We start from the raw sequence: 16,281 nt of genomic DNA on the forward strand, positions 1-16,281 counted from the left end.
CAGGGAGTTAGCTCATGGGGCTTTATGGGGCAAGCATTACCTTTCTCTTTAGATTCTACTGGTTCAATATATTGCTCTAGGGGAAGCCCCCTGTATTGTGAGGATTCAGAGTAATATGTAATCCCCAAGAGGAAATTTGCAGACAATCTGATACTCCATCTGTTCTTACCCAGGTACCCAATAATAATATGTAGTTTAGGAACCTGAGAAACATGGAGGAAGAGAAATGACACCTGAGAAACTGGTTATGACGGGTACTCATGGCAACCAAAAGTATCTCAGAACCAATGCTTGGATATCATGAATAAACAAGCACAAGTGCACTGTGAGATTTATGCAATGCAAAACATGCACTCTGCAGTGTATGGAAACCCATGGTGTGATAAGACTTACCTCTCTCTCTGAGAGGAAAGACAATGAGGGATCCCCAATCCTACCCAGAATCAGCACAAGAGTTGAATAGCTGAGGAGAGGCTCCAGGACTGTGGAGATGGAGGAAGGCAACTGACTTGTGGAACAAGCAGGTAGGCAAGATAGGTACTGCAAGACGTAACATGCCAATGGAGAGGCTACCAGGATGGCAGGCTGGAGACCTGAAGTTACTGGTACTGGGTAAATCTGGTGAAACAAGAAGTGTGCAGCGAGCAGAGGAAGGATTTAGAAGGTAACCAGGGCATGCCACAAGGAGGACGCGCAAATAGTCTGTAAGGACAAAACACCGAAGGAACAAAATCAGCAAAGGTCAGGGTACAGGATGTCAAGTGACAAACTGCATTGTAGCAAAGGAGCCGAAACATCTGGGCGATGTTGCCAGGCACCCATCCACGGCTGCACTGAGATCATATAGCCAGCATCTCACCGAAGGCCCGCCTACAACCCAGATGTGTCTGTGGAGCTGCTCTCCATGACCCCATTCTCCACATAGGCCAGCCCTAACCTCAACTAAACTTGAACCAGGGCTTGAAGCCTGCATTTCTATCCATCTTTCAGCTGAACGTGACTGGTAATACGTAATGAGCTCAGTGCACCATTAAGAGGTGATGTCAGTGTTTCTTTATGGTTTTCTACATTGTTTATCGCTCTCTGTATTTTCGGGGTACCTCTATGGAATGAGCTCACATAGTCAAAAGTTTCCATGCACTCAGTGTATGTATGTGGGGTGAGTTCATCGTATTCATATGGAGATGTTAGTTTACCTGCACAGGGTGAGCTCACTGTACCTGCATGGTTTGAGCTCAGTGAAGCTCTACATGGTTAGCTCAGTGTACCTGCATGGGGTGAGCTCAGTGTACCCCAATAGAGTGAACTCAGTGTACCTCCTTGTGCTGTTCTCTGTGTTTGTGGGGTTCCTGAATTCTTAGTGCACCTCTATGGGGTGAGCTCACTGCTCCTGCATGGGCTGAGATCAGTGCACCTGCATGGGATGAGCTCAGTCCTGCTCTCCCGAGTTTCCTCCGGGTGCTCTCAGTTTCACCCCTCCTGCGGGTTTCTGTTTACTCACCTCTCACACTCCCTGGCCCTTCAGTCGGCGACGTCATGAAACTCTTCCCTGAGAATCTGGGGGCGTGATCCTGCGCAGGCCCCGCCCCCAGCGTATAAAGACCCCCTCCCGCCACACCTGCGTCAGGTGAACCTAGACCCACGAGAGAAAGGGAGGCGCCGCAGCTCGAAGAGAGGCTCAAAGCGGAGGAGGGCGGCAAATCCGGGCGGGGGAAGAGAGGCCGGAGCGGGAGAGGAGGGCACCGGCGGCGGCAGCAGAAGCGGAGGCCCGGGGGCGGACGAACCATGGCGAACTCGGGGCTGCAGATGCTGGGCTTCGTGCTGGCCCTGCTGGGCTGGATCGGGCTGATCGTGGCCACCATCCTGCCGCAGTGGCAGATGAGCAGCTACGCCGGGGACAGCATCATCACGGCCATCGCCATGTACCAGGGCCTGTGGATGAGCTGCGCCATCCAGAGCACGGGCCAGATGCAGTGCAAGGTCTACGACAGCATCCTGGCACTGCCCGGTGAGTGCTGAACTGGGCACAGGTGGGCTGACGGGCAGTGGCATAACCCCGGGGTGGGGAAGGGGTGGAACAGCAGGGGCCTGAGTGTGCTGAGGGGGTGTCCAAGCGGCCCGAGCATACACTTTTATGTAACGCTGCCTTGCCGGGCTGTGCGTACCTTCATCTTTAGGAGGTCGTGAACTCGTCGCTTGAGTGTTAAGAGTTTCACTGTGATGGTGGAGAAATCTTCACCTGTTTCTTGAAGTGTGGTTGAGGCTCAGCCTGCTGGGGGGCGGAGCTTGTTTAACAAAATGTAGCTTATTTGAGGGGAGTTTGGCCTCTTTTGGTAAATTGAGGCCTTTAGAATGGCTTGCCAGCCGATGCCATCCCCTTTAGAAGAGGGGAGTCGAAGGGCTGCCGGGGCGAGCCAGTGTTGAATATTTGTCGATGGCTGGGTGCAGACGATGGGTTTTGAAAGGAGGGTGGGGGTGTATTGGCTTTCTATGTTGGTTCACTTGATGGCCACCCTTTGTGGCGAGGTACGGAACTGGGCGCCTTCCATGAACCTGGACTTCGCTTGTGGGGGTTCAGCGTCGAGCTCCGTAGTTTCACCCCCACCCTGGCCCCGGGGGATTGGCTGGATCGCATTTCCTGTCCTTTACAGGTGGCTGAGAGAGGAACCTGTTTGGTGACTTATTTCCACAGACCTTCTCGGTTGGCTCCGCCTCTTAGTTAACTCTTAACTACAAGATTTGACCCCCAGTCCTGCCTCCTCCCACGTGAAGGAGGGTGGGGTGTCCTGGGGGGATTTTTTTTTTCGCTCTCTAGGCCGCTTTAAAAAACACTTCTGTGCGCTTGAAGCGCGCTCTGTCCCCGATATATACAAGACTTCACGCATGTCCACCAAACACTTACACGTCGGGGTCAGTGCAGAAGCCAAAGTTGTGTTGAAGAGCCGAAGACGTGGACAATAGGCCCGAGTCGCAAACTGTATTTAATCCGGCCCTACCCACACTGTGTGGTCCTGGGGAGATTGTGTGAAGTGAGAACGCTTAACGCCGATCTGCCAATATCTGCATTTAGGGCAGGAGTGAAGTGTTGTGTGCTGGTTTAAGAGGGGTGGCACATCGAATTTCGCAAAGTTTGTGCTGTTTCAGGATAGTTTCTGCGGGTGCCATGTTTAAGCAAAAGAACATGTGCATGTGGGACGGTAATGTCCTACTTTTGATGCTGGCCAGTCCTGGGCGTATGACATGGCGACGAGGAAACCGTAGGGAGCTTGTACTCGGGGTTAACGTACCGTCACACTTGAGATGCTGCCCTCCCTAGGGGTCTGGTGGCCCACCCTGCGGCCTCTCGAACTCTCGTGCTCGTTCGGTCTCCCGGGCGTGCCCAGTCATGACTGCATGTTTAAGATTCTTGTGACTGTTATCTGCACACTTGCCAGTGTGAACTCTACCATGTTTTTGATTATCCTGTGCGGGGTGGGAATTTAACTCTACCGTGACAGATGTCTAAAGCAGATCCGTGGGGGCACGTCTACAATGGGCCCATGGTTGCACTCTGCCATGAAAATGCCAGGGGTGTGTGATGCTGGGTCCAGCCTTTCCTCGTCCATTATATCACTCCCTCCAAGACCCTTAATGGAACCCTACCCCCACCTCCAGTCACTCCACCCTTTCTATGAGATGAAGCGACCCATGGCGTTTGAGGTGGGCACCAGTTTTTTGTTTTGTTTTGTTCGCCTGGGGTGTTTTCTTGGGTCAGAGCGCCCTCCATTTCCGCCCTCCCTCTTGCACGCTGCAGGGCCAAATCGGTCATTATTAAATGCCCCCCCCCCCCCCACCTATTATCTTTTAAATGGCCGTCCTCTCTACCTCTGTGACTGACAGTCCTGCGGGTGTGCCTTGTACAACAGCCTGGCCTGCTCGGGGTTCGTCACAGTCGCCCACAAAATGGCGCAGGGTCATGCACCTGGCACGGTGGAATAGTTTCACTTTCTGAGCTGGTCATAGAGCCAGGATATTCATAGTTCACCCGCATCCGTAGTGAGATAATCGATCCTGGCTGGGGGCAGTTCATTGACACCTTGATTATCTGTCTTTTTCAGGAAACTTGGTCTACTTCGAATATCCACAGCCAGGGGTTTACTTCACATTGCAAGAGGGCGGGGCCATCTGTGGTTGGGCAGGCAGTGGGGGGGCCTCAGTACATGGATAAATATTCTCCTTGTGGGGGAAATGAAGGAAATCTACGTAGATTCATGTAACATACTGGCAATTTCAATCAAGTTAACTCGGGGCCCTAATCTCTTATGTGTTAATGCATATAATGGACCTGTACTTAAGCACGAATCACGCTGCTGTGTGTCGGGTGGGGTGCGTGTGGAGTGAGTGGCCAGTGAAAGCACATGCCAACACATTGATTTTTTTCTTTTTCTTTTCTTCCCCCAATTGTTTGGTGGTTTACAACCTGACGTCCCTGAGTTAGATCTGTGCCCTGAATGTTCATAGTCACTGATGTAGGCTGTTCCTCTTCAGGCCCAGTGCCTGTTGGGTGTGGTTGGTGCAAAGCCAGGGCAGCCATCTTGTGTGCACAGTGTTGGAGGGGGGGGGGGGGGGGGACACTGTCTGGCACATGTGGGGGGTTCATCTGCTATGGCACGCGCCCTTGTACCTGCGTAGTAAGCACCTTGGCTGGCGCGAGCCCTGTTGTGTACGGAAGGCCCAGGGTGGGGCGCATGCGCTGTTTGCCCTCCCGAGAGATAGCGCTTATCTAATCGTGGCGGCTTTGGCACCATTGTTGCCACACAATTGGCAACGAGATACAAATAACGTTATCCTCGCTAGTGGGTCACGGAGTAGCTTGCGGGTTATCGCTGCAGTGTAGCTAACGGTAGCAGGGATCCTTTGTTGTGGGTTCTGGGGATGCCTGGCAGCCCTTCAGTGATGTGACACGGGCAACGCGCTTGAGAGTCAGGACATGAGCTCCAAAACTGCAACGGCAAACAGTGAATGTGTGCATTTTGATTAGCTTAGCCCTTGTTTCGTGGGTAGCATTTAACCCTGGTTAGGTGTGGCCTGGACACACCGCAATGGGTTAATTTTGAGCAACAGTTGATGCAAAAAGCCAAGTTGCACAACTCGCTTCTGCGCTGAAGAGATTACACCGACGTGTTCAAGTGCCCATGTGCACCGATTATGGGTCTTTGCCCGTGGGAAAACCCGACGAGCTGTCTGAAGGGTGGCTCATACTGGATGCCACGCCCTTGGTAAATCCTGGGGTTGGGACCAGTTCATTCAGTCACGGGACTGGAAACACCGGCACAGAGATGGCAGCAACATCAAAATGGAACCCATTATATTCTTATGGCATACAGTTGCACCTAACTTTGCTCAGCTCCATAGAAACAATTGTTCAAATGTGGTTTGGCTATTTCTTTCCAACTTGACTGGCCCTTGTGGCACTGTATCCAATTTTTGGAGTTGATCATAGCTGAGGGCCAGGTCGTGTCCCTACTCTAAGTGCATTGTGTAGGGGAACAGATTAGAGCCCATATTGCAGTTAAGTCAACTTGGGCTCTAGATCTAGGATGCAGGTACACCGTCTCGATTCTAAGTACCCATATTTGTGGGACCTCAGCATTCACGTAGCGTTCCACCCCTTTTTGGCATGTTCATTTGTATGGAGCAACATTAGTCTCACTACCGACTGAAGGTAGTGGTCACAGTTTTCCCCAAGCAAGGGGGCAAGCCACTCCAATGGCTACCTCGGGGGTACCATCAGCGATGAAGCATCATGCAGGAATTGGTGCATCTTGATCTTACAGCTTCCCTAGCTACCTTTAGGGCAGGTAGACCCACCTACATCATTTATGGGAATGGTGCTTGCGTTGAAAATTGTGTAAGTGGTCCGGGTAGAACATTTAGAAATTCCTTTCCAGAGGAAAGGGCTGTGAAGCCCGTACAGTAATACTTGATGTGGAATGGACCTTGCAGCACCCGAGGTGGGCACATACTGATGTTGGATGTTCTCCGTTTAAGGGTGCTCCTATGATTAGCGATGGTTGAAGGTGGGTGGACTTTCATGATGACAAGTTTGTGAGTAGGTGGTCTTGGGGAGCCAAGTGTAGCCGAAAGCACCAGCCCACAAGACATTTAACGGATTACATAGCTCCATCGTTCTGTTACCTATCAACCTTGGATGCCTAACTTCAGCTGATGGCTCTCTCAATCTCTGGATTGGCCGGATGCCCTTGGTGGTATTATGGGTACATTTCCTAATGGGCCTTCTCGCTTTGTTTCCTTATTGCAGCCATTGGTGACTGCAGGAAGACCGAAGTGAACAAACTCTAGAATCATGTACATAAATCAGTGTCTCTCTTTGAATTAGTGAAATTCTCACACCTGTAAACCTCGTTTTTTTTTTTTTAATGCAAGGAACATGGTTTCTTTTGGTATTTCTCTACTACAGCCTAATTTCTTGTGACTCATCATTCCAGTTCCTTATTTAGAGTCAAATTTGCATATGTCCATGGTTGGTGGAGTAGCGGGCACTGTAAATTCTTATCTTTCTAGTGTTCAGCAGTTTGTCAGATGTCCAGAGATTACTGTGATGGGGTTTCCTCTACTGCTCTGGAGTAGTCCCTGTACGCGATGAGCTAAATTTGGCTAGCTGAATTTATTTTGTTTTTATGTTGTGTATATAATAAAGGCGTAGTTTATTTTTAAATTGGCTTAAACAGAAGAGCTAGAAAACCATAATTCCTTTTTTGTCAATTTTTGTTTTCTTCATTCTGCCATGATGTGGCTAGGATCAAAGACTTTAGATTCCTACTTCTGTCTTAAATTTGGTTAAATTCTATGGCCCTGGGTAAAATTAAATTCACTCCCCTGCTGAAACCGGGGCGTACTTTAATAGGCTCGCCTTCAATCTTCCTTGGCATGGCGGCTGTGCCCCTGGGTAGTCCTGGCGGTGCAGCAGGCCGGCCAGGCCTCCTTGGTTTCAGGGATACTTCGGGCCTTTGTTCAGGGCTCTGCCCCTCCGGCCCAGGAGGGAGGGACGGGGATTCCGGCGGCAGCCGGTTCAGGGCCTCACCTGCTCAGAGGCTGCGGGTCATTGGTGGGTTTAAATTCCCCCGCCCCCCTCGGCGGTGACGTCACCAGGTGTGCTCGCCCCGGGGGATGGTGACAGGCCGTCGACGCCATGTTCTGTGGCAGCCGCTGTTTGCTTCTGAAAGGCGACACCACAGTCCACTTTGTGTAGGTCCTGGCACGAAACTATAAGTTGTTTTTTTCTGAAATATTTCACAGCTCCGTGGGTGTGGGCCGAAGTCGACCCAAAACCTACTCCCCTCCGCAGCAGGTGCATTAACGCGGAGGGTTAAGTTCACTGAATTACGGTTTCGTTGCCTCACCAGCCCGGTCCCAGGAGGCCCCAGGCCCGGATATGCGCTGTAAGCAGTGCCCAGGGAGGATGCTCCCTTCTGGTGCCTTATGAGAAGTAACCCGGAAGAAGTCCTGGCTCACAATGCACGTTATTAGGTACACAAATGATGGAACTAAACTATGGCAAAAAATTAACAACCTCAGTGTTTGCTGTAAATACGTGCGCACTAGTGGCTGTCATTCGCAAGGTCCTTAACACGTGTCATCTCCTAAAGATGGGACATTTAGGATGGGGAGATACCAGGTGTGGGAATAAAGGGTGGGTGAAGGCGTCAGCCAATCACATAGCCGGCGGACACTGTTATCGCCGCCAAGGGATATGTCCATCTCCAATTCCAGACACTAGCCCGCAAACGTTTTCTCCGCATACTTACTCTATGGATTATATAACGGCCTTTAATACATACATCTTTAATCCTAATTTTTTTTGCTCAATTTTTTTCTATGTATATTAATAAAGTATTATATATTTTCGAGGTACCCTTTTTTTCGCACCTAAACCTCCTTTGTATTATGGGCTTTGTGGGGGGGGGGGGGGGGTATATATAAATGCGTTTCTCTGCGTACCACTGAATCATAACAAACCCTCTGCCACTTTACCTGTACCCACACCTTAACTCGAAAATCACAATTTGCCTACTTTTACCCCTGGCCACCCCAAAACCATGAAATACTCTCCCCCACCCTTTTTTTTTTTTTTTTTTTTTTTTTTTTTTTTTTTTTTTACTCTATTAACCCGTTAACTCATTCAAAAAAGAGGGGGGGGTCGTTTAAGGCACATGTGGAGTAAAGGCTTTGCACACCAAACTGCAAAGTAAAGGATACATACCTCCCGGTCCCAGATTTTGTGGTCGTACCTACCCAGGGGCCCTGATTTCCATACCCTTCCAGGTATGCTTTCGGGTAGGGGAAAGCGATCACTGCTCCTTCCCCCGCCCCCCGATGCATATGGAACTGCGACAATCCCACGTGGTGATGTGAGGGGTTCTTCTGCGTCCTAGGTGGGTACCCTCACTGGTTCAGCAAGGTCCACAAATGATGCTAATGTATAGGCCGCTTTCTGGGGATACTACAGTGTTGCACCTGTTTGCCGGCATTCACGGCCCAATCCTGCCTTCTTATCCTGAGGTCAGTGGCCCTGAGCACTGACCTGTCAGTCACCGCTTTCAGAAGACCAGTGGGTCCCGCTGCTTCCGTCTCCAGGTCTCTGCTGCCGAACGCTAGTGTCAGCATTACCGAATAGTGAAAACACTGACATTTTGGACTGTTCCAAGTAACCAACTGTAGGAAGGGCCTCGAAGTGATAGTTGTCGTTTTATTTTTTGTAAATGAACTAGTTCAACTCCTCATGAACCCTAATAACAGACACACAGCACCACCATGTGGCGAGCTCTCATAAATCCATGGTGGTATTAAGAACTGAGTTCCAGTATCTAGCACTGGAAAAGACGAGCTCTAAGCGCTCCACGGGAGTCTGCTTGCCCACAGTCATCAATTTCCCGCTTACCAACCCCAAAAATCAAACCAGCAGCGTTGCACACGAGCTTGTTTTAAAACAAGCGCTAGATTGCAAGCACTTCATAGAACTTGTGGTGAAGTTTGGCCTGTGAGTCTCCACTTGCACTCTAGATTTTGCAGAGGGGAGGTAGTGTCTGCTTTTTGCGTCCTCTGCGTTGCAAACACATGCCTTAGACCTCTTACTAATTCCTAAAACCCACCCTTCCTTTCATTGTTTTCATGGGCCCACCTGGCCGTCACAGCCTCCCGATGGCAAGTGCTCTTGTTCAGGAAGGATGTGTACTTCGGGGTTTAGATTTTGGTGCAGTCTGAACTGGCATCGGATTTACTGTGCCTTTTTAACAACCATCTGTGGTGTCTGCTGGGTACCGCGAATTGGCTGTATGTTGCTAGAGCTCCCTGCAATTTGTTTTGGGTCTGAAGATTTTCCCCCAAATTTTAAACCAGGTCTGTTCTGAACAAGCGTTCCTTTCCGGCTTCCAACCTTGAAGTATTCAGTGTTTGGCAATCTCCTGGAGGGATGTGCAGTGTTTACTTTGTTTTGGGTATGGCCAACATATTGCATGCATTTCTATGGGGTCTTCTAGTTCACATAGTTTTTCTTGGCTTCCAGTGTCCTCGTGACCCAGATTCTGTATTTACTTCTGACCGGCCAGGGCTTGCCCGCCTTGCTTGGAGTTGCCACCTGTATTTGGGGGGCTGACTGTCTTTTTTTTGTTTCTCTGCAGGTTCTCTACAGGCCACCCGGGGGCTGATGGTGGTTTCCATTGTGGTGGCTGCTTTGGGCATTGCCATCTCCACCGTTGGCATGAAATGCACAAAGTGTGGCGGGGACGACAAGGTGAAGAAGGCACGCATCGCCATGACCGGTGGCATAGTCTTCCTGCTGGGAGGTGAGTCTTGCGTCCATCTTAATGGAGGAAGCAGGAGGGGGTAAGCCGGCACTCACTACACTAGCGGTGACTTACATAACTTGCTTCTCTAGTAGCAGCAAATATTTGGGCACCTTGTACCTTGGTCACTGTGACTGTTGTATGCCATTACCAAGAGTTCCTGCACCACCCAATCCATTACCATGCTTACTTGTGCCACGCTTACTGATAGAGAAAAATCCAGTCTTCTAATACTGCCACCTACTAGTTAAACAAAATTATACATTAATTCTAAATATTAACAATGTTTAAGGAAATTTGTCAATTACAGGTTTGCTAATATTTTATATATATATATTCTGGGGGGAGGGTGGGACACTTTGTATTTACCCCTGAAAATACGTAAACTACTAACCAATACACATATACTTTGTGCAGACTTGCATAGTAAAGACTTGTCTAACAGTAATTGCAAAGTGAAACATGAATTGTAATATGCGTTTCGTGGGAAAGGCTGTTCCTCTTAGGCGATGCGACCTTATGCAGCAGTAAATACTTTGTGACCCACAGCCTGTAGTATGAGAGGACTTTTCTGTCCCAATGTACAGGGCCCTGGTCTGGCTGAAGGGTGGCCTGAGGCAGACGTGGTTACATGCCTGTTTGTGGCTGGGGAACATAGTTTGATACAAAGTCCCTAACTAAAGCAACTTTCCCAAGACCAGAACTCTCCTGGTTCTTAATTCCATGGGCAAGTTACTTATCCACTCCAGGTTTTTTTTTTTTTTTGAATCTGTGTACTTTTAGTGTTGGTTTAATTTTTAAGACGTCCAATCCCAGCCTGCAAAAATAAAAAAACAATGGGTTTTTGCCCATGCGTGGAACTTGGGTAACTTGCAACCTGTCCTAAACGTAGTTTCTCCCTCCCCACCATCCGCCCCCCGCCAAAACGAAATCCCTGTTTTCCAAATGGTAATTCATGTCATAGTTCATCGGTCCATAACCTGGTTTGTTTTTCATTCCCTTCCTAGGTCTGGCTGCTCTGGTTGCGTGTTCATGGTACGGCAACAAGATTGTGCAGGACTTCTACAACCCGTTCACACCAGTCAACACAAAGTAAGTGCAGCCGTTCTAGAAATATCTCAAGCTGCGGCAGTGGTGCAAATTTTTATCCCGTCTTGTGCTGAAGGCTATTCTGAGGTTCTGATCTCGTGAGATGAGTTTAGGTAAACCCCCATGTGTTCTGACAACCATGGGGGACAGACCCATGGGGAACCTATGGAGGGTTCTTACATGTAACTTCTGGGGGTCCCTCACAATCTCTTAGCACATTCCACACTGCCCTGTCCATCCCTCATTCATGCAATGGGAGCTGCATCTGCTCAGTGTGAGTAACGTGTCCATGTAAATTCCCCACCTTAACACTTGCATTCCACATGTATCTGCTTGATCCTCAGATGTCTTTTAAATCACGTGCAGCCCTGAGTCCCACTATGTAGCGTAATGGCACCACACAACAACCTTTCAGTACACACATTTCTTATTTTCCTAGAGCACAAGCTGGTTACTCAAGTAATGTCCCCCCCCCCCCCCCCATTTTGTCTCTTTAGAAAGCAGAACATTTAGGTGAACATGCGTTTCTAAATGCAAAAGAGATTGTGTTTTTTTTTTTTTTTTTTTTTTTTTTTTTTTTTTTTTTTTTTTTTTTTTTGTGTGTTTTTTTTGTTAATATGGTACAACTTTTCCTGAAAGCGCTTACCCTTTCCAGTAGTCCCAGAGTCGATTACTGAATCCTATCCCTTTCAGCTTGCTGTACACCAGGCGGCCCCAATGTGTAGCCTGTGAGCAACTAGTGGCTCTCAAGCTACCTAGAAGTAGCTTGTCTTTCTGCAGACCAGCCTACTAAGTTAGAAGCTTTTACCTGTTGACATGAGTACCAAAATTGAAATATTTGGGAAGAAGTGTGCATTTCCACACCAGTAAGCACTAAATACTGGTAGCTCTAGGTGCCTTTCATTGAACATACATAGCACTTCTTACAGAAAAGACTGGGGACCTCTGCATAGAGTAGAAGGATATGAGAGGTATTAAAATCCCTCACCATGTACCTTGTACCTCTGGCATTTAAGAATCGGTGACCACCAGTTGACCCACTAATCTCGCATAACTAATCCATTAGCTCCTCATTCACCCCCTACAGGCTGCAGAGGCTAAGTAAAGGGGAAGCTATCAAGAATCTTAAAGTTTTCATTTCCTGTTGAAATCGGGGATACCATGGACAGTGCTAGTCGTGCCATAGGGCATGAAGTGGGTAGTTAGTGCCACCATAGCTGACATCCATGGTTTCCAAAAGAATATTTTGTATTCGTACTTGTTTGCTATTTTTCTTGTGATGGAGTGGCACTATTTGCATATTAATTTGTTGGCCTTTGAACCTGGATGTTTCTGTGGCTGGAGTTCTCTCACCACTTCATACTCTTGCTGTTTGTCTGGCTACTTTAACTCGTGATGCTTCCTCTTTGCAGGTATGAGTTTGGATCTGCGATCTTCATTGGCTGGGCAGGGTCGTTGCTGGTGGTCCTCGGCGGTGCTCTGCTCGCTTGCTCTTGCCCAAGGAAGTCTGGGTCCAAGGGCCGCAGCTACCCCAAATCGAAGGCCGCCTCCAGTGCTGGCGGCAGGGAGTACGTATAAGACACGTCCGGCAACACTCATCAAACACTACCAGTGACAAAAATGCCAGCTCTTCGTGAACTCTGCAGAACTGATCAGTTGGCACAAACTGAATTAAGTCGTCTTTGTACGCGGCAGGCAGTTAGTCATTCAATGTAAACTGATAATGGGGTGCTAGTCTCCTGTGGCACACAATTAATCGCCTAGACTTCCCAAAGTGCCTTGGTTCCTGGGTGCCCCCTTCTTTAGTGCTCATTAACCTTGTCCTCACTTTTTAAAAATGGTCTACAGTCCTTCAAGCACCTGAGTCGCAGATAAGCAAAGAGCGCCCCAGGCCGCCTACTCCTTTCTACCGTGCAGGAATGCAGAAGCAGGTCCGGTTTAGGGAAAGAACACTGGCTTAAGTCCCGGTTGCACACCTTTGTCACTAATTTGGGTGGGGGAGGTGTCAACTCACACATGCAGACTGTAGGGTTATTCGAAAGCTGATTTTATTAAAGCTGGGGGTGGGATTAAACCACAATTTGTGAGTATTTTATGACGCCTGTTTGGTGTTGCTATGTTTGAATTAACACGATGTCCTGGATGAGGTAGGAGCAATGGGTACCCGGGGGTCACACCAGGGATGCCACGGTGTCCTGATCAATGTGAATCAAAAGTGCTTGAGCTGGTAGCTACCTTCCACGTGCCCCTGCAGATAAGACCTGGTAGACTTCTGTTCACATGTTCATTTAGCTGGTGGTGCCCTTCTGTAGGCGTTGCATTGTGACTTGATAGCAACCTCATTCCTGCCCACTGTAGACCATGTGTAGAGTAAACTGGCCAATGGGAGCCTGGCTTCTTCCATCTTAGAAGGGCTGTTATGTCTTGGGAGTGATGTTTTAGATAACCGAATAGTTGTGTAAAAATGGATATTTAAGTCATGAGTTTAGTTTTTATTTTTGTGCTGTATCATTGGGACATTTTTTCGCATTTTTGTACATAAATAATAAAACTTTTTGGAATACTTCTTGTTTCTGGCTTTATTTGTTTACTTTCTGGAGGCCATCTTTTAGTGAGTTGTGCATTCCTATGTTGTCATGCGCTGTTTGCTTTGCCAGTTTAACATTGCTAATCCTTACAGTTGGTTTAGCAGCATTTTTCGACACAAGTGTGCCACACAAATGTAAGTACAATGCAACCCGGTCTTGTACAAAGGCTTATATGCTGGGAAATGCTGATGAATCGAAACGTCAAACTGCAGGCTGTTGGTTCTGGTAACCCTCAAATATTCAGTTGTTGTACCTAAAAATCAAAAAATACTAGCATTGCCAGTTGGTTTGGCTTGTGTAGGACACGGACAGAGGACTGGCCGGGGTGCGCACAGCCCAAAGGCCTTTCAGCGCAAAAATCATCAGAGCACTTGTGCATTCATCTACACAAACCAGAGCACATTAAAAGCATCCACATCTACAGGTATCCGTGCTTAAAGCTGAAGGACACTTTGGTGGTGTGTTGAACAGATGGATACTAGGCAGGCGAACAGATGCTCGGTATATGCTGACTCGGTGGTTGTCCACTCTAAACATTTAAAAAAACATTTCAAGTAGATAAAGGAGCAGTGTCACATGTCAGTCATCTGTCCCTTCTGTGGCACAAGCATTGGAAATGGAAAACTTTTCCCAGTACATTCCTCTTGCCTATGTGGCACGAACCTGTGTACTGGGAGATGTCTCTCTGCTTCTCTATTTCTTGCTCTGTTCTTCCCCAGCAGGTAAGAGTGCACTCTGATATCATTGGCTTCCTTGCTATGCTGCTATTTCAGTGCATGTTCCAAGTACCATCGTATATCTCACTTCTCCATGCTAGGAGACGGTTATGTAAAGCATTTATGTACACCATTACAGTAAATAAGACCACACACAATAAATATCCCACACCAATTTATAAAAATAGAAAATGTTTATCTTTAAAATGACAAACACATCCAACATAGGGAGAAAAGAGATGATTTTTTTAAGGATCAAATAAAAATTGTGCTTAAAAGCCAATAGCCCCAACCGGATACACCTGGTTGTGCTAGTCTGGGACAGTCAGTTTGAGAACTGCAATGGAGCCCTGCTCAGATACACTGAGCAGTAGGCCTCGTCAAAATTTAACCTTTTGCCCTGCTTCTTAAGCCCATCTCATGCGTCCTGCTTGTTGTATAATGTATTTTAACATGCCAACATGATTGTCCTAATCTGAAGCCTTCTCCTCCCCCCCCCCCAGAAAAAAAAAAGCTTATTGACTAAGCTACACCCCTGCCTGAAGGATTCTGGACATTCCAACCAGCTTCCAAACTCTGCTCCACAAGATAACACTGTCCCTTAGGCTTCCGTTCTCTTCCTAGTCCCAATGCATCACAGCGGAAGGACTACAAAACTTTTCATGTATCTAGTCCCAGTAAGATGCTTGAGATGTGGTTTGTGTTTAATATTCTAACGGCCATACTTTACCTATGTGTAACCTATCACGAGCTGTTGAAGAAGCATGGGAAAATCTTCACTGATGCGACTTTTGGATAATTTTTTGTGGCACAGCACTTCTGCTCAGTCTAAACTGAATTCCTCCCCCCATAATTTAATAAATTAAAAAAAATAACTCTACCTGAACACTTGATTTTACTGTTGGCAATTTCTGTGACCTACTGTCTCAGACCACCAAACATACTACCACTTTCTAGGATAACACAAGTACTCCACCTGGTCCTTCTTGAAAGCCTTACTTTCCTTACCACGTTTTCAACAGAAGGTTAGTGATAACTGGGTCATTGCACTTTTTTCCTTTTTTTGCTTTCAGTCATGCTGCATATTGGATGAGGACAGTGATGTAAGCAATGGAAGCAGTGCTTGGGCCATGCTCCAGGGTAGGGGCAAACTGCTGTACACGTTGTAAAAAAAAACATTGATCAAACTGATAGATTTTGCATAGGCTAAATCTATTGGCTTTGCCAGTGCTGTGTGTGTGTGTGTGTGTGTGTGTGTTGTGTTTTTTTTTTTTTTTTCTTTCCCCTCTCCGACCTGCCCTGTGAATGAAGGTGCCCAAGGACTTTACCATGCCAATCCCTTCCCAGGCTTCAGATTTTCACCTTCTACAGTGAACCTTCTCCTGTGTAGCTGCTCTTAATACTGTTGAACTGGTGTCTGTCAGGGCAAATATACAGCCCCTACCCCACAACCCCCCTTAACCAGATCGAAGTGGGGTTATGTGGTACTGGCAACACTGAACAAACGAGGAAAACTCCCTCTCCCAGGCAGGATAACTTGGGTTTGAAAGAATGCAGACCTGTTTGTTTTAAGCTTCTGCCTTATGCACTACAGTGTGATACATAATGCCTGGTGACAATGTTGGAAAGTTAATTATTGGTAAGGGCAGGTAAGTACCTACACTTACCACAAGCCACTAACCCCCACTAAGTCAGTTACGTCTCAATAAATTATTCCCACCTCAACCCTTGGTAGCTTGGCAATGAGCGACAAGGCTCAACTTAGGAGACTGGTGTGCAAAGCACTTAAAAATCCCAAAACAGTAAATAAGTAAACCACAGTATAAATCCAACACCAACTTATAGAACTAGATGACACTTTTTTTTTTTTTTTCTTAAAAATGACACCAAAACCATTCAATTCGGATTAGGGGAACAAGAGATACATTTTTAAAGAATGAATTTTTTCTAGAGCATAGAAACTAAAAGTGCCAATATGGTTAACTCTACTGGGGCAAATTAAAATGTTGAGGTGGACTGCAAATGAGCCCTGCTAGGCTACAG

The 16,281-nt window shown here is 47.5% G+C and overlaps 1 protein-coding gene across 1 annotated transcript; it reads left to right on the top strand.

Moving 5' to 3' along the window:
- The first annotated feature begins 1,610 nt into the window (after positions 1–1,610).
- Positions 1,611–13,497, top strand: CLDN7 (claudin 7). Its single transcript, XM_069215523.1, has 4 exons — positions 1,611–2,008; positions 9,681–9,845; positions 10,853–10,937; positions 12,347–13,497. The coding sequence occupies exons 1-4, from the start codon at positions 1,786–1,788 to the stop codon at positions 12,510–12,512; spliced, it is 639 nt and encodes a 212-aa protein (XP_069071624.1). The 5' UTR covers positions 1,611–1,785; the 3' UTR covers positions 12,513–13,497.
- The last annotated feature ends 2,784 nt before the right edge of the window (positions 13,498–16,281 follow it).

This window comes from Pleurodeles waltl, chromosome 12 (genome assembly GCF_031143425.1).
Source record: "Pleurodeles waltl isolate 20211129_DDA chromosome 12, aPleWal1.hap1.20221129, whole genome shotgun sequence".
Classification (NCBI taxonomy): domain Eukaryota; kingdom Metazoa; phylum Chordata; class Amphibia; order Caudata; family Salamandridae; genus Pleurodeles; species Pleurodeles waltl.

Excerpts from the sequence above, each read along its gene's own strand:
- CLDN7 (XM_069215523.1), top strand. The coding sequence starts at position 1,786 with ATGGCGAACTCGGGGCTGCAGATGCTGGGCTTCGTGCTGGCCCTGCTG. Across the intron at positions 9,846-10,852 it reads CATAGTCTTCCTGCTGGGAG|GTCTGGCTGCTCTGGTTGCG; the intron begins GTGAGTCTTGCG and ends TTCCCTTCCTAG. Across the intron at positions 10,938-12,346 it reads TTCACACCAGTCAACACAAA|GTATGAGTTTGGATCTGCGA; the intron begins GTAAGTGCAGCC and ends TCCTCTTTGCAG.